Raw genomic sequence first — 18,631 nt, forward strand, 5'->3', positions numbered from 1 at the left:
CGACTATTGGAGCTGCATCAGATAGAGAACCATCCATCTCTGATTATACAAGTGAGGCAGATACAGTCTGAGACACTAACATGCTGTTCATCACCACCCGAAACTCCTATTGCTATCGGCTCAATAAAAATTTCAACAGCTCGAAAAATCTCCTTAGTGTTCTGATCATCTTCAATAGGTACAGCCAAATACTGTCTAATGGTATGCATCAAAAATCTACATAATAGGAAAACTTCACAATGATTGGGGTTCCATCCGGTGATAGCATAGTAGACTCGCACAAGTTCTAGATATATTGCATTTCGATCTACTATTGTTATCTGGATCCTTCCACCATTATAATATGCATCGTTAGCATTATGACTGATCCTCCCATCCAAATGGAAGATAACAGTGACTAGATTTGGATCTATTTTGTTAGAAATTTTGTTGAAAATTATTGTGAAAAGTAACTGCATGAACATATAAACAGATGTTCGTTCACTAGGAAGGAAGTACTTAATATACTTAATATTTCAAATGACTTTAATAAATGCATCTTATTACTGTCTACTAGGTAAAGTTAGGTCCTATCCCATTCAGAAATTACATTAATTCTATAGGTAATTATGATAATCAATCGATGCACAATAGGGATCAAAAAAAATTTCGACAGCATTTCTCCTTAGTTCTCCCTATACAGCTAAAAATATGTGAGGAGAACTAAAGAAAAATACTGTCCGAAATTTTTTTCGGTCCCTATTGTGCATCGGTTGATTACTGTAATTATCTATAGAATTAATTGTAATTCCTAAACTGTCCAAACTGGATAATCAATTGACCAATATATATAATTCTTCCATCCATATAAAAAAAATATAATTATATTGATATTTTAAAATATATACATTAATCAAAAGACGGATCTATGGTTCCATATAATGCAAAATTTTTAAAAAATATAAACTTAATGGTTGGGCCATGGATTTTGGGCCCAACCATCCAACCATTGTAAAAACAAATTTATAATTCAAATAAAATAATAAATTATAAAAATTTAAAAAATATAAAAAAATTATCTTTGAGGAATATCGACGGCAGTATGGAGAGGTACATCAGGGAGGAGGGGACCGAGGTTCTCGCACCGAGAGGAGGGAGGGCCACCATAGAGGAGGAGGGGAATGGCCGCAGGGGACTAAGGTGAGGCGTTTGCGTCGGGGACTGAGAGGAGTGGCGGGGTTCGCACGGGGAGGAGGGGGACCAAGAGGGAGAGATCGTGTGGTGAGGAGGGGGCATCGAGTGGCGGGAATCGTGTGAGGAGGGGGGGGGGACTGAGAGGGAGAGATCGCGTGGGGAGGAGAGGACTGAGAGGGAGAGATCGTGCGGGGAGGAGGGGGGACCGAGTATCGCAAGGAGGATGGGGGACCGAGTGTCATTGGAGGAGGAACTGAGTGTCACCGAGAGGAGGGTGGACCGATTAGTTTATCGCGGGGAAGAGGGGACCGACTGTGGTTTTTATTTTTATTTTTATTTTTTTGGATAAGTCCCTTAAGGGTCGGCAGTTAGAACGGCAACTTTTACAGACACCGTTCAGTCGTCCTTTCATTAGGCAACTATAAAAGTCATCTTCTCAAATACCGATATTATCGGCTGACTCACCACCCCACACTATCCCACATGGCGTGGAGGGGGTCCAGATGGCACCTCAAGTCGTCCTAAGACGACTTTCTTGTGGACAGTAGTTTGATAAATATTTTTTAAAAAATATTATTTCGATAAATAATTTTAAAAATAATAAAAAATAGATAAAAAATCTAAAATACTGTGAGTTTGTATCGTATTCACGTAAACGTTGCACCATAAGGTTCAATATCAAGGAGCATTAGTATCCACTGGGTACTTCAAGTACATGACAAGTGATCATCTAAAGATGATCTTAAGGAGAGATTCCAGTCCTCAGCCTATGCTTTAAACTGGATCCCATTAAAGATCTTAGCAGTCGTACATAAGTTAAATCCACCACTTTCCGTTGGTTATATTCATCAACGCTTGCCTCCAGCACTCGTAAAATCAACTTCTTTATACGTTCATTCTACATGGAAAAAAAAGGAAATCACCCAACGAGTTATATGGAGCTCTAGAGGGTTTACTTTCGATCACAATGCAAGCGTCAAATACTCACATTACGTGAACTTGAGAAAAGGACAATAACATGACTAGAATCCATGCAAACAAGACTGGTACGCAGGGATATTGATAACTCAAAAAGACATCAGGTCTTGATGGTGAGACTTGGAGCTGTTGCTACCACCACCCTTGCCTTCTTGTTGGTGATCTTGGCAGGTCCTTTTCCTGCAGAAAGAGAAGTGGGCAATTGTGGATCATAGGCAGAAACATGGACACCAACAGCAGCCCTCCCTGAGGGATCGAGGTTATTCGACCACTGGGAGTCCCACTCAATGGCCTTGGATGTGCTGCAAGCCACACTTGGACCTCCGGGGACAGTCAGCCTTGCAGAATTCTGCCACACCAAATCAAGATCAAATAAACACTCCCCAGGGATATAGATTCTTTATGGAAAAACATTCTGTAGATGGATAGAAATTGTAGTCTGAGAGGATCACCTGGGGGAAGAATCTCTCAAAGATCATTCTGTAGTAGTAGGCTTCTTTTGTGGTGGGTGTGTTGTGTGGATAAATGCGATTTGCATTTAGCATCATTCTATCGGTCACCTGTGATTTTTTTTTTTCAACAAAATGTAGTTTTCACTAATTATGAAGAGAACATTTATTTTTAATAATGTTTTAGAGGAGAGAGAGGGGGATATTACATGTTTTTCTGCATGGGCCTTGAGCCCATCGATCCAACTGTAGCCAACACCATCACTGAACTGTTCTTTCTGCCTGTAGAGAATATGCTGCACAAGCAAAATTTCCAGTTTTTAGTTCTGTCAGCTATCTATGCATCTAAAGAACATATAAGTAAGGCATGTATCGTATAGTTTAAGATTCAACTCCTACTATGTTTTAAAACATGATACCATTTTCAGAAGATACTAAAAGATGTCAACCAGTTCATGTATTCAAGGGGAGACCTAGAGATACTGATAGCTTAATTACAGACCTTTGGCAGGTAGGGCTTTTCCTCATCATCAAAAGCGTTCCTCAATACCCACTTCTCCAACCGGCCAAGATCAGACTTGATCTGTTAAACAGCAGTCTGATTGTAAGATAAAAATTGGGTATGCTTGGAGAATGTTATCAGCAATCAAAGTCAGATGCTCATCACACCATTTTCCAGTCAGGATCGATGCTCATTGCGACATTTATAAATTCTTTATCCAAGAATGGCACACGAGCTTCAAGCCCCCATGCAGAGGTTGCTTTGTTTGCCCTTAAGCAATCATACTGGTGGAGTGCTTTAATCTGCAAAAGAAGTAGAGAAATTGCACCGTCATTAAAACCACAAGACACCATTATGTCAAGGCACAGTGGCATAAAGAACAACTGCCTTATATGAAAAGCAGAATCATTTGGAGTAGTCTAGATCATAGAAAAAGGCTAACAGACTCTTATTTGTGAGTCTTTTGTGAAATATTAGTCTACGTACCTTGTGACATGTCTCACAGTGGAACTCTTCCTTACTAGGTGCCTTGTGGAAATACAAATATCCTCCAAAAATCTCATCTGAACCTTCACCAGAGATGACCATCTTCACTCCTAATGCCTTTATCTTGCGGGACATGAGGAACATGGGGGTACTTGCCCTGATCGTAGTCACATCATACGTCTCGATGTGATAGATTACATCCTCAATGGCATCGATACCATCCTAGCAGTCGTAAAAATTCAATAATTACATGTATTTCCTAAGCTTTTCATTTGCGAGGTAAATCTACAGAAAAACTTAATAGGCAATTAAAGAAAAATTATTATCTTTAGTACCTGAACTGTGAAATGAAATTCATGGTGGACAGTGCCCAAATAATTGGCAACCTCCTTTGCAGCCTTCAAATCAGGTGAGCCCTGCAAAGGACATTTCATATGCTTACATTGCTTCAGTAGAAAGGAAAAAAAAATTCAATAGAATTAAAAGCATGCAAGAGCAATGCTGACCTCTAAACCAACACAGAAGGAATGGAGTTGAGTTCCCCACTGCTTTGCAGCTTTTGTTCCTGCCAAGTGACGAACTGTTACAGCAGCAACTAAAGATGAATCAAGGCCACCAGATAACAGCACTCCAAATGGAACATCCGTCATTAGTCTCTTAATGACAGCCTGGAAAAATTAAGAAAATATAATGATTATGCAGCAAAACCATCAAATTTTGGTTCAACTAAAAGATATGAAGTGGCAATGCAAATAATGACTGTTTGTTTTCTGATCTAATTGGGTGTTTATTAATTACCATTCATCAGAGAAACCTTATATTGAGATGGCAAATGGTGGAAACTCTAATGGTACTGAGAAAAGCAATATAAGATCGTTAAGGTGATCTAGAAGTAAAATATATAGCATATGGTACAGTACTAAATGGCACGGTTTAAATCAAGGTTGATACCCCATACAGGTTCCATCCTGTTACAGTGTTGGTACGGTACTAAATGGCATGGCGTACCAAGTATCAATATTCTACTAGACTACATATTGGTTCAGTATCGGTATGATACGATACATCTGATATAGTATGATACCAATGGGTAGAGCAAATCTTGGTTCAGATGCTGGATATTGCTGAAACAGATAAACAAAAGAAAAGGAAGGAAAAAGAGATGCTTACATTTTCAAATGCTTTTCTCAGAATAAGTGGATCATATGGGACTGAAGGAATAGATTCCGAGTACCATGGAGGATTGTACCATCTCTTGAAGCCACCTTCTTTGCTGGAGTACAGATGTCCAGGAGGAAACAATTCAAAATGCTCACAGTCATCATTCAGCCCCTTCATCTCAGATGATATCCAAATAGAGCCTGAAGAATAACAGATTTTTTTGACCTCTTACAATGGAGATTACTAGCCACCAAAATCTAAGTCCTACTAAGAGATGCACGTTAAGATCATAATTAAGCAAAATTTTGTGTCTGTGTGGTTAAGTACCGTCAAGTCCCCAGCCAATGTAGAGGGGTGTGACTCCAATTGCATCACGAGCAGCAAAGAAGCTATGGTCGCGAGTGTCCAGCAACACAAACGAGAAAATTCCATCCAGCATATCCACAAAATTTTCTCCATGCTCCTCGTACTTTCAAAAACAGAACAGACAGAGGACCCTAATTATTCCCTTGCATCCTAAAGTTTTTCAATCATGAAAATGAGAACAACAAGCACATCCAGAGTAAAACCCAGAGGGCTACAAGTGATGCTAAGTTCAAGGATGCACATATTCCTTGTTTTCAATAGTGCAAAAGAATGAAGTTGTGCAGTATGCCACTTGTGAATTGTGAGCCCACCCCCCTCCCTTGTTCTTAATGAAATGTATAAGAGGATCTCACCAAATGCGCAATGACCTCACAGTCACTCCCTGACCTGAATTTGTGGTCAAGTAACTGACTCCTTAACTCTTCATGGTTGTAAATCTCTCCATTTACCTGTTTCATGGACAAAATTCCCTCTGTCATTCATTACTAGGTGTAATAGGCATATCAACAAGAAGGAGAAACAGGCACAACTTCATTTTCCTTTAAAAAAAATAATTAGTGAGGAAAACATATTTATGTTGGACATGCTTTAAATAACTAGCTGTGCATGCCAAGACAACAGAATTGACCTTATGAAAGCTACGACAGATGTCAGATATACATATCCTTTTCCTCCTCTTTTTTTTTTTTTTAGCAAAAATGAGACATAGATAATCATGCATATTAACAGATAACATTTTTTTTTTTCAGATGAAATTTGTGCAGACCAAGCTTTGGTTTAAAGAACAGGAAGATCAGCGAGCATGTATGAGGTCACAAATTCCTTGCTCTCAAATGAATCATGCAAGAGACATGAATAGTCATACATAATCTCTGAGATTTGTTAAAGAGCTCCAATGTAATTTCTCTTGGAAGGCTTGGGATTGTTGGGTCATCACAATTTGCTCGGCAATATGGAAAGAAAGAAATAGAAGAATTTTTAGATTTGAAGCTCATTCTGCTCCCAAGATTCTGGAAAAAGGCCTGCTACTGCTTAAAAGTTGGACATCAGTATACATAGGAAAATGGGAGACAGCACTGAGGAAGCTTGTAAATGGCCTCGGCAAGCAATAGCGCTGGAAATATGAGCCCAAGGCGATGGCAAACACTCAGGCTCTCTCTTGTTTCCCATTTCTGACTGACTTTTGGCTTATTCCAAATGTCAGGATATCAAGGATAAATTTTGTTACGTGGTCACCTCATCTCCTCATCTCATAATTCCATCCTTTCTATGACCACACCTACTCGCCTATCATCTTGATCCTGTAAACATGTCAATTTATCTATAAATAAAATCTGGATGGGGATTAATACCCTCCCTTTACATAAATAAATAATAAAAAAAAAAGGCCTCTCAGAGAACATAACAATCTATATCCAAAATACAAAAGTACTCAGGGTTATAGTCCCACTAAACAATAATCATGCTTTCAAAGTCAACTTCTTCACCAAGTTTCGCTTTTTCCTTTTTTTTTTTTTTTTTCTTTTTGGTAAGGTGGCATGGTTAGATGGCCCTAGTATAGATATAACAATTAGCATTGGAACACAGGTCACACAACCGATAGGGAACCACAAGGGCTGACTCCTAGATCTCTAAGTTTCATTTTTGAGGAAAATTGCTTTAGTAATTTTCAAAGTTCACTTAAATTTTTGATACGGGGACTATATGACACTCTAAGATTCTCTTTTATATCCTTGAATGCATAAAATTACAGGAGGCATTATTTAATTTTCTTTTTCTTTTATGTATTTTTTTCTCTTTTTTTTTTTTTAAGGAAAGGCAATCAAAGCTTTGCCACCCAAAATTTATTAGATCAAAGTTATATAGTACAAGGTGTCTGGAATATGTTGTTCCAAACATTTCAAATAACAACACCCAAACATAAAGTCATAAATATAACATCTATGAACTACGGAAGGCTTTATGTCTCCCTTTATATTTGTTATTCTGTTAAAAGAGATTGGATAGCAGTCCTTCCATCTCATTTTTTCTCCTTTTATATTTTAATGCATGGCATATAAATTATATAACTCTAAGAATCGAAAAACAAAGGTAAGAAAGAAAACATTATCTTAGCTTTGTGACAAAGATTGTGTTAAAGACTTTTGATAATGTTGTACCGTCACAATGATGGTTTTGTCTTCATTATAAAGTGGTTGATCTCCAGAAGCCGGATCAATGATTGCTAGTCGTTGGTGTGCCAAAAAGCAATCACCGTGCTGGTGTAAGCCACTCCAGTCAGGGCCTCGATGCTTTAATCTGTCATAGATGAAACCAGCCTCTTCAGTTCATTCCATCATTTATTCATGTGGATGATAGATAAATAAACCTTGACCTTTACATCATTTAATAGAGATATATCTTTAACAAGGCCTCTTTGCACACAAAATCATATATTTTTCAGTTGGAATGTTAATGGAGAAAAAATACACTAAAAAGGTTTTAATCTTGGCTATGAAAATATTCAATGATATTAATAAAAAAAAAGAAAAAAAGAAAAAAGAGAAGTGTTCCCTGTATTCACAGTTCTTGTCTATTATATCGACTTCAGAATGTTCTGAGTCGAAAAAGTATATGACGTATTCAGAGCGATGGAAGGTTTCATTGACTTTTCTCTTCTGCTGTTTTTCTCAAAGCTAGGGAAAAAGTAGAAACATAGAAAATTACATTTAAAAAAAAAATAAATATCCATTGTTTAGTTTATGGGTTTGAGTTGTATTTTTCGTACTAAAGAATGATTGGTCTTCTTTCATGATGTGCACCACTAGATCATGCCTCGAATAGATATTAAAGCACTCCAAACTTTTTTTCATCTACCTGCATGGATCTCGAAGTCGCTATTGCACAATCCAATGGTTAATGTCATAAAAATAAGATGAATCATTCTGAAAGATACAACTCGAACCCTTAGTCTACAAGAGCATAACACATCAGCATGAGAAAGCATCTATGCAATCAATGAAAAAAAAAAAAGGTGGGAACAATATTTATACTGATCATTTTGCATAGACTTGAGCGCGCATGAGAATCATAAATTAAAGGTAAAAAAGCTAACAATATAACTTGTTAACTCATGTAGTCTTGAATCTTGACCATCCCGTTAACGATGTTTTTGTGCTAAAGTTATAGGGCCATCATATGCAATAGTACCATTGCAAGTCTCCAAACAATTTTCAAATGGAAACTTCATTTTCATTCATGCCTCTTACTTGATTAACCAAAAAAAGAAAGCAAAAAAAAAAAAAAAAGAAAAATGACAGGCGGCCAATCTTGCAAGTTATATATTTTCTCCTTTTTTTTTTTTTTTTTTTCTTTAGAAGAGACTAGATGGATGGGTTGAAGCATAATAAACCAAATGACAAATAAACACTTCGAATTATAAACCGATATCCACCACTTCAACCCACCAATAAGATGAGAAACAAACGAATGAAAGAAAGAAAGGGAGAAAGATCAATCAAGTATGGGGAGTTAGATCATTGCCTGCGAGAGAGTTCGAGCACTCGAACTCTCTTTGCCTGCGAATCATCAGAGCAGCCCAACACAGCAAGTATCCCACACATGACTGGAATGAACACGAATCAAGAAAACAAGCCCCTGAACATGAGGACAATAAGAAGAATCAGAGGACAATGAGAAGAAGAAGAAGAAGAAGAAGAAAAGGAAAACAGAGGAGGAAAACAAGAGAACAGAGGAAGCTTAAACCTTTTGAACTGGTATGATGGTCTGCTTCTGGGTACCGCGGCTGGTGCCGTATTTATAGGCCAAAACCAAGCAGCAATGAACCAACCGCAAACGTAGCGCCCCATTTGCGTGCTCTCTCTCTCTCTCTCTTTCTAATTTATTAACAATAATATATTATTGACGCCTCAACCATTACTGAGACATCGTTAATAACGTTGTTGGCCCTTCCTCTCCATGGAACGGCGCCCCTCCATCGCGTCATTAGATCCGGTAGACCCCGTCTTCGGACTGGGGACCACTTAAAAATAAAATAATAAGCCCGTTGCCACGTCAGCAGGAGAAATTATTAGATACACCAGGGCCAATGGTTACAAGAGTCTAAGTACATTGTGTAGGAAAAAAAAGGAAGAGTTTAAATGCATGGGGTGATAATGTCTGGAACATGCGGCGAGTGATAATTGGCCTGATCTACTAAATGGGATGCCCAATTCTGGTATGTGAAAGTTAGAGTAGTTCTTTATCCGCATCTCAGTAAAGAGAAAAAAACATCATTTCATCGAATTGAATCATATAATATAATTAATAATATATTGATTATTTAATATAATTTTTTTAAAATTTTTTTGATGAAATATTTTTTTTATGAAATATAAAAAATCATATATATTATTCAGGATGTTATGGAATAAAGAAATAAAATTATTATTATTTTCTAATATATTTGATGACTTCATATTAATTGCTATGGTATTTCGAATAATTTTATAATATTATGTTGCTTGATATGATATCCTGTGTCAGTAATATTATTTTAAAATAATTATTCATAAGATGTAAAAAAATATCATACTATTATTATGATGCCTTATTATTTTTTATTTATGATATTTTAATAATTATTCATAAGATGCAAAAGAATATCATATCATTATTATGACATCATGTTATTTTTTATAATATTATATTGATTGTTATGATATCTTCTACTATAACATCTTGCTAATTGTTATAATATTTTATTAAAAAAAATATTTTTGTTAGAGTTTTTTTTTAAAAAAATTGAGCTATATTAAATATATGTTCCATTATTAATCGTACTATATGGCCTAATCTAATAAAGTGATATATTTTTTCCCATAGGAGACGGTGGACAAAAAAATTTTCTTAAAAGTTATCTGTTTGGCGTCTTATGAAGAAATTATTGGTTAAAACATCCACCGTTGAGCTTATAAGCTAATCCTACCAAAAATCAATACAGCTAAACATGAACAAAGAAGGAAGAGGAGAGGAGGGAATGATGGGCCTTTTTCTCAATTCCATTTTCTACTTGGATTGGTCCACCAGCTCAACCATGGTCCTATATAATGAAGTATTTTTTTGGCTTATGAGAGTTGGCTCAATCGAGCCAGGATAAATGGGTAAAGACCGGAGCATTTCTTACTGTCGTGTTATGATGAGCGGTTGATTATGGTCGATCAAGACTAGTCCGTATCATCATATGTTCTGTTCCTCTGGTCCACAATAAGGATGAATGGAAGTGGACCCTAGGGAGCACTACACGTTGTCGGATCGCGACTGGCTGGGAAACTAAATACATAATATTTTGTAAAATATTTTTGGTTGAATGAAAGGAGGTGGACTTTGCAAAAATTAGGTTTTTTTTGCAGAATTTGCTTTCTTTTCTTTATTTCTTTGATCCCATTTTCCTTCATCTATCCATCTTTAAGGATATCACCATCTTAACAGATGTGAAGAAAAATAAATATAAAAAATTCTGATTATATTATGTATAGTTTTTAAAGAGAAAATTATTTTTTTTATTTTTTTATTTTTATTTTTGTGGTGTTGTCAAGAGTGATTCGAACCCAATTTATATTTTCTAAGCCATGATTTTGATAATTTAATTTTTTGAATATAGTTTATTAAATAAGAATTAGTTATGTAGTGTACAAGAGCTAGAAGGGTATTTTTAAGAAAAAATGATAAATAAAATCAGAATGAGATATTTTTCAAACTCAAGCAAGTTTTTGTATATTGATTTATAAATTAATGGACTGGGAAAAATAAATCCAGGGCTTATTTATTTATTTTATATGGATTTGTGCTCATGATTTCAAGCCAATAGAGGTTTTACTTGTCAATTATATAAAGCTAAAAAGATAGAATGAAGAACGAACATTCAAATAAAATAAAAACGAGAGAAGAGAGAAAATTAAAATAGGATGGAAAAAAAAGATAAGTTCTAATTTTTTTTTTCAATAATTAAAATTTTTAATTATATATATATATATATTTTCTAAATCATGAATATACAATCTTCCTAATCATCTAGAACCAAACTCTAATGGTTCCATGCATTGCCGCTACTACCATACTAAGGGTCTAGGATTAAGTTTTAAGGGTTTGTCCAATCTACGATGACATGTTGAATTGGGTCCAAATTTATAGCCAACTAATTTATGAGAAACCCAAATTCAATTCAATTATGAAAATATGATCCAAACCAATTTATTCAAGATAAATGATAAATTTATATGAGATATTTCCACTATGATACTCATGTTTTAAAATTTAGTCACCTATTTATACCTAAAAAGACACATCATGCAAGGCTACATTTGGAAAGTAGGTGCCTATCGTTGGACATAATTTCATCCTCCAACTGCAAGGTTACACCAAGCTTCTTGTTGGATTACCAAATATGCTCACAAGGGTGATGTTGGATGGTTACGAGGTGTAGGAACTAAAAAACAAAAAACAAACAAAGGAAAGAAGAAACAAATAGAGAGGAAACTGAACCTTTTTTAGGTATGCGAGCACCGAAAATAACGTCCTAAATGGAAAGACTCCTCAAATTTGTTTGTTCGTTTGTATTCTATTTAATCACTGTTTTAGTTTTGCTTAATTGATTAATGTTAGTGCCGCAATATCCATCTTTGGATACCCTTTGCTATAACCATGTCTTAAATGAAAAAGCATGTTATTAGCACGCTCTTGGCAGCATGCATGCAATATGGAGCACTCCATGCATGCACACTGCCAGAGTTACATGTTGCCAAATTAGCATGCAGAATGCAATTATATGTCTCTTTTTTGTTTCATTAAAAAAAAAAATAAAAAAAAAAAGGAAAGAAAGAAGAAGAAGAAGAAGTCCACACCTCCTAGCTGTATTTTGAGGTGACATTCGAAGGGGACAGACCATCCTATCGTTAAGTTTGATATATTTAACTTCACGCCATAGTCTCATCCCCCTATCACCCACCTCATTTTTTTTTCCTTTTTTTGGTAAAGGAACTGATCGATATTATTATATGAAAAGAGCATTTACATATACTACTGTGAACCATTTACATGAAGAAATAAGAGAAAGAAGTGGCCACAGCGAACAGAAAAATAAACCATGGAAACTGAGGTATAAATACCAACTGGACGTCGCAAAGAAAGCAGTAATATCACCACCTCGTTTGAAATAATCTATGTGCATGGAGATTTTTTCTCGTACTAGAAACTCTGCCATCAAATGAAAAGAAGGCAACTTGTTTCGGCTTGGAAGCTGATTCTTTCATTAAACTTTACCTTGAACAACATGGGGAGGGGGAAAAATGGCAAAATAGTCTAATTCCACCTAAAGTATACATTTTTAATCGGCGTTTGGCATAATATCATGGGATCGTGCATTCAACTATTCAGTTTAGCTAATCTTCCCTGGTCTATTGTTATGTCATCATCATCAACTTGAATATAAATAAGCCCGTCTGCTTAATTTGCTAGTTGTTGTTATGTCACTGCTTGGAGGTCCTGCACCAAATCTGTATATTAGAAAAAGAAAGAAAATGGTATGGCCTATCCTAGGAACATAGAACTTTGTATTAGTTTGAGTTTTAGAATGAAATGGGCTTCCAATTTTGCTATATGCTTGGGTCCTTTGTTGTTGATTTGATTATTAAAGGTCTTTTTTTTCATGCATCAATAATGTGATGAAATGGATTCTTTTTCTAAAAGAAAAAGCAAAGAAGACTACTTACTATATCAATATGGTTCCGATAAGAAGAGACCCAATAACATGAACCTAGACAAACCAAATGCATGTACTACTACAGTACTTATAATCACACTAACAATGAATCGTTAGTGTCATTGTTGGCGACAGCATCTCTGCCTGCCTCTTCCTTGAATCAGCCAATTATTACACTTAATTTACTCAGTTGAATAACCAGCCACCATGCTTAGCTTTCAGAGAATAGAAGGCCATTAATGTTCCGATTTCATAATGAGAATGATTTTTTGATGTTTGATTTTGTGCATCAGCCACTTGCAATGAAATCTAACTATCATGATTATTAGTGTCATCATTTATACATCTAATCATTAGCAGATTCTTTGTTTTATGGATTTCGCCGAAGGCTGGATGTAAGAGTGGCTTAGAATTTTTAAATCTAGATGCAACAAGCATGCTTGTTAATCTAGGAATCATATAAGCATTGAATGGATTTCATATGACCTTCTAGGAGCGAGAATCTATCATCCAAGATCTTATGATCTCACGGTTAGAACATCGTGTTAAACAATCGATCGAGTAGTTGCACAAATGAGGCTCTAAATATTAAGCCCTTAAAATTGACTATTTAGCGAGTGGCCGATCCACCCATGTTCACACACAAACCATGACAAGAATTTGACGACATCAAACATAAAATTTGATCCATGCGTGCAATCATGTTTCATGTGATGCCTCTAAGGTGACAGTTCATGTTTTTTTTTGGGCCAACAGGTCAACAATGACAATGGTGGAAATGTTAATAGGATTTTGCATCGTGTTACCCGCAATAGCCTATGCAAACCCTTCTTGCATCGTGTTGTCCGCCATAGCCTAAGCAAACTCCAACAAGATACACGAGTTGTCCGCATCGACTATATCTAATTGATGGCCATGCCCGACAAGGATGTGGCAAATCTTCCACGTGAGGGCAAGCGGCACATCCAATCTAGTAGCCGTTCCACTTGTCTGGCACCATAGTAATAATTGTTCTTGGCATATTGACGACCCCACAAGTAGCAGGTTGGAAGGTATTATTTAATTTTTTTGATGCATTATGAATGTTTAAGATCCATATGATGTATAGCTAATGTGGGATAAAACATACGTCTATATAGATTCTCACGTACTTTCTCCATTTAAGCTCTTGCAATCTCATCAAGTAAAAAATCTGTCCTGCAGCATCCCCTACTCTACACAGGGAAAGAGTCAAATCTGCTATAATATCATTTATTATAACCCCAAAGCTTACCAAAAAGATTAGCCAATAAGATATTATTTGAATTTTTTAATTATATATAACTATCAAAAATTTATCTAGTACATAACCAATATAGAACTAAATACATACTTACATGAGTCCTCATGTAATCTATGTTTTTTTCTGGTAGAAGTCCTCGCATAATCTATTCTTAACTATATCTTTTCGAAGAAGTTGTACCGTTAATTTGCCTAACTGAGTTTCAAACTCATAATTGATTGAATAAATATAATGTATATATTAACAAGGATGAATATTGTGGTCAGATATTTTTGTTTAGTATTATAACTGGTCTTTATGAAATGGTGATATATGAAAATAATATGTACTCTCTTCTAACATTTTTAAGGAAAAAATTGCAGTCAAGTCATGAGAAATGGAAATACTTTGATAAACGTGAAAGAATATGTTTTTCCCTAAAGATAAATGATGAAGACGCATATAAGTAGCTGAGCAAAGGAAAACATTGGAGGATAAATGGGAAGGAAAAACTAAACTTATTCATTGCACTTTTTACTTTTTATTATGATGAATAATAACATACTTGTTATTATTCCTTAGATGATCCACTACTTTCTCTTTTTTTTTTCTTAAGCATTATAATTATTTTCATTGTAAGAAAAGAATACATTGTAAAATTTGTTGCCGTCAAAAAATCTTTGACGAGACAAAGACCCTTTTTTAAATTTTTTTATTTTTTATATTTCTCTTATTCCGGTTTGTGTTATGCCCCAATCTTTTTCTGCTACTCCAATCTACTCACTTCTCAATCTAACTTTCTGTCCTTTTCGTTTATGTCTTCTGAGCCAGATTTAAAAACCTAGTTTTGGTTTTATTTTGATTTAAGTTGCAAAGTTTCAAGCTCTAGCTCCAAGATCGGTTATTTTCATTAAAAAAAATTAAAACAATCCAAAAATTTTAAAAATAGAGAAAATAAAAGAACCCCAAAGAGGCATATTTTTAAGTATTTCCTGTTATTTGTATAGTTTCAGCAATATTATGTTCATATTAATATTGCAAATGAGTGAAAATATATTGCTATTTTTTGTTGTGAACATATTATGTATAATATAATATATTTCATTCTTGAAATTCGCACATAAGAAAGTTTATTATATTTACAACAGTATTGAGTGCATTCATTTTTCCTCAATTCTAATAGGTGTATTTTGAATTTAAGTGGTTGTTTAATCATTTACATGTGGTCAAAGAATGTCAGTTATTTCATTGAAAAAAAAGTAGTATCTCTAAAACATCTTGTATCAAAGAACTTCACCGCAATTTCCTTTTCTTATAGATATTAAAAAGCTCTTAGGTTTCATTTAATTTCTATAAGATATTGATGTCCAGACCACACAAGAATAACTCATGTCGAAAGGATACATCCGTAGTGCTGGAGAGAGTCATCTGCTTGGCTTCGGAGTATTATCGTTTCAACGCTGCTGGCCGATCCCTTGATGCCCCGATCTCTGGAACTCCCATGCTGCTATTGCATCAATCCGGAAAGTCATTTTCATTTTCTGAGACCCCATCCGTCGGAGCTCGTCAAAATAAATTTCGATGGTAGTGTCAGGGATGATAAGGACAGTGAGATTTGTCATTCGGGGCCTTGATGCTAGGTTGCTAGCGGTCGGAGTCTCTCATCTCTTTGAGTTTTCAGTTTCGAAAGCCGAGCTTCATATTATCTGGACAAGTATCGCTTATGCTAGACAGGAGCTACGGACAAAGAAGATCTTCATTGAGAGAGATTCTGCTATTGTCATTGGTTGGATTCGAGGCAGTATGGAGCAGTTGGAGTTACATCCTCTCCTTTACGATATCTGGACGTCTCCATGTCATTCCACTGTGGTATCGATCTAGTATGTTTATCGAGAGATAAACAGCGTGGTTGATTTAATTACTTTTTGCATGGCGAAGCATTTTGAGGACCAAATCTCCAATACTTGCCTACTGAGATTGCAGGATCTTTTGTACTTTGATTTCATGGGCTGCTTACATATCAGAATGATACGATCGTTCATTTATACCCAAAAAAATAAATAAAGGATACAAAACATTCCAGACTAGTCTACTAACTGATCGGCTCCTCTAAATACAAAGAAAACCACTGCAACAAAGGACCGGTATTAGCTGTATAAGCTCAGGATTAATTGGTTGCCATGGTTTTATTCTGACATTGTTGTGATCCAGCTCAACTAAATATGGATAAGCTCGGCATCTTCATCTCTATCACCTTTATCAGGCCCCTTTAATAGCCTATTTGAATAATCAGGACTGAAAATCCTTTAGAATTCTTATATTGGATGATCCATTTAAGCATGGCCTTGTATCAACTAATACCACAAATCCGAATCATGTGAGAATAAAAAAAGAACCTCTATAGATTTTCTTTTCCTTCATGTAACTTATAGGTCAAGATCTTGGTTGAGTTCGGATAGGATCTTAGAAAAATATATGCTAGACAAATATTTTTGATTTCTATAAGATTTTTATAAAAATATAGAAATATAGAAATAAACTCTTAGGACCCGCATGGATGGATGGGTTTAAAATTCTATAAGATTTGTAAGTTAGACCAGTATAATCAGCAAAATCAAGTGAGACTGATCCTATATTCTCAAATATTAGATGTATCTTTGGATTGGGTCAATCTGAATCCCACATGGAGAAAAAAAAATTTTTGGAGATGTCATTTTTTTTCTCTAGGATTTAGGCCGCTCCACTCAAAAAATACTCTAGATATTTATCAATATAGACTTAGGCTAACTTAATTTTACTGATTGTACTAATTTAATCCACAAATCTCATAAAATTTTGGATCCAATCATGCGAATACTTTTTTACTAGTATTTTCTTCTCATCCTCTCATTGTTCCAACCTTGTCAACATAGGAAGCTTGTTTTAATTTGGGTTCTTTGTCATGGGCTATGATTTGAGTTCCTGTCCCAGGATTCCCAACTGACCATCGTACTCAATCATACCTTAAGGGGCGTTTGGTGACCTAATTGGAATCACCACGATAATTTAAAATAACTGATGATCCAAATTCTGGGATGATCTGATCTCTAATGATCTAAGATCATGATGTTTGGTTAGCCAAAGTGTAGTGATTAAAGATCCACAGGTATGTACAAGTAACTTATTTTGTATGCTATGGAAATCCAAAATTACCAACCATATAATATCAAAAATACCCTCGATGTATCTCTGATAGAAAGGAAAAAATGACAGAGGAGAGATAGAAGAAGAAAATCTTAGATTATCGTGATTGGGTTGAGAAAACGAAATCATCACTTTGAGTCACCCTCTCAATAAAGTTTTGAGAGTTGAGGTTGAGGATTGAGGTAGAAAAAATTTTAAAAAAGAATCTAATAGATTTTTCTTCTTTCTAATCACCACCACAATGAGAAAAAAGAAAAAAATTTTCTTCTTTCATAAAGATGACACCCCAATTATCCACCTCAGCATGCATAAGTAATATTACATATGTGCGCAAAAAAATATCTCAACAAAAAAAAAAAAGATAGATTTTCTCTTTTAGCAATCTCTCGATTACGAGAGTATTTTGATTAGTGCAACCAAACATGATGATTTTATCACCTCTGCGTACATCATTTTTGATCTTGGTTGAATCACTCCATATCAAATGCCCCAAAATCCGAATCCAAAAGCCATCGGAGGTAGGAAGTTTAGATTGGACATCACGGACCGGAGGACTCCAAACACGTGTACCCACTGAGACGAGCCAAACCCAATACTATTTCCGAGGAAGAGTGTAGTGCAAATGGGTCAGATCAAAATCCCCACCTGGGAGTTTGTTCGCATCTTGAAGAATCCACGATTAAATTAGAGAGTTAAAAAGTTTAAATAGGTATGCAATTTGATTCCTAGTCAGCTTTGATTTTTAGGATGCTGGACCAATAGAATAAGGATCTAACAATGCACTTACAATTCAGGTTTATTAGGCCTTTAATTGTTGCTTCAAATTACAAACATTCATTATTATATTAGTTTAGGAAAATCATATGCAAACTAGCCAGTTACGTGATGAACCAAGTTGGTAAAAATATCAAAATTCTATTACTCTGTCTTCTCTTTCTTGTTTTGAGACATGCAATGGGCACCTCACCATGCCAAGTTGAACTAAAGATCTTGGTTAGCGCATGCATTAGGGAGGGAGAGGAGTGGTGCCAACCTAGGTGCAATAAATCAAGGAGGCGGTTGAGCATGTTATAAAGTTTAAATGCATAAACTAGCAGGCTGCCATTATTATATCTCTTTGACCATGAAATGGACTTGCATCATCCTACTTATAAACCACCATATATATATATATATATATATATATATATATATATATATATATATATATATATCCACATTCAGTAATGTCAAGCAACGGAATCGAACTAACAGCATGGAGACGTAGGTAGGAAGATAGAAAGTAGGAAAGAGAAGAGCCTCTACAAGCCAAAATTAATTTTTGATACTTGAGC

At 35.3% G+C, this 18,631-nt stretch overlaps 1 protein-coding gene across 2 annotated transcripts; it reads right to left on the bottom strand.

Annotated features, from left to right (window-relative positions):
- Positions 1 to 1,985: 1,985 nt before the first annotated feature.
- On the bottom strand, positions 1,986 to 8,883 carry LOC105034084 (asparagine synthetase [glutamine-hydrolyzing]-like). 2 transcript variants are annotated; one of them, XR_002163566.3, is made up of 15 exons: positions 8,860 to 8,883; positions 8,638 to 8,751; positions 7,275 to 7,413; positions 5,469 to 5,564; positions 5,077 to 5,218; positions 4,759 to 4,949; positions 4,095 to 4,256; positions 3,924 to 4,004; positions 3,589 to 3,810; positions 3,270 to 3,404; positions 3,103 to 3,183; positions 2,810 to 2,896; positions 2,604 to 2,711; positions 2,162 to 2,500; positions 1,986 to 2,071 (listed from the first exon to the last, which is right to left on the bottom strand). XR_002163566.3 is itself a non-coding variant. In XM_010909107.4 (14 exons), exons 2-14 carry the CDS (start codon positions 8,715 to 8,717, stop codon positions 2,252 to 2,254), a joined length of 1,773 nt encoding a protein of 590 aa, XP_010907409.1. In that variant the 5' UTR covers positions 8,718 to 8,751; positions 8,860 to 8,882; the 3' UTR covers positions 1,986 to 2,251. The 2 variants fall into 2 exon arrangements, 1 of the variants encoding a protein (XP_010907409.1); XM_010909107.4 differs by having other exon boundaries at positions 1,986 to 2,500; positions 8,860 to 8,882.
- Positions 8,884 to 18,631: the final 9,748 nt, after the last annotated feature.

This window comes from Elaeis guineensis, chromosome 10, assembly GCF_000442705.2.
Source record: "Elaeis guineensis isolate ETL-2024a chromosome 10, EG11, whole genome shotgun sequence".
Taxonomy (NCBI): Eukaryota; Viridiplantae; Streptophyta; class Magnoliopsida; order Arecales; family Arecaceae; genus Elaeis; species Elaeis guineensis.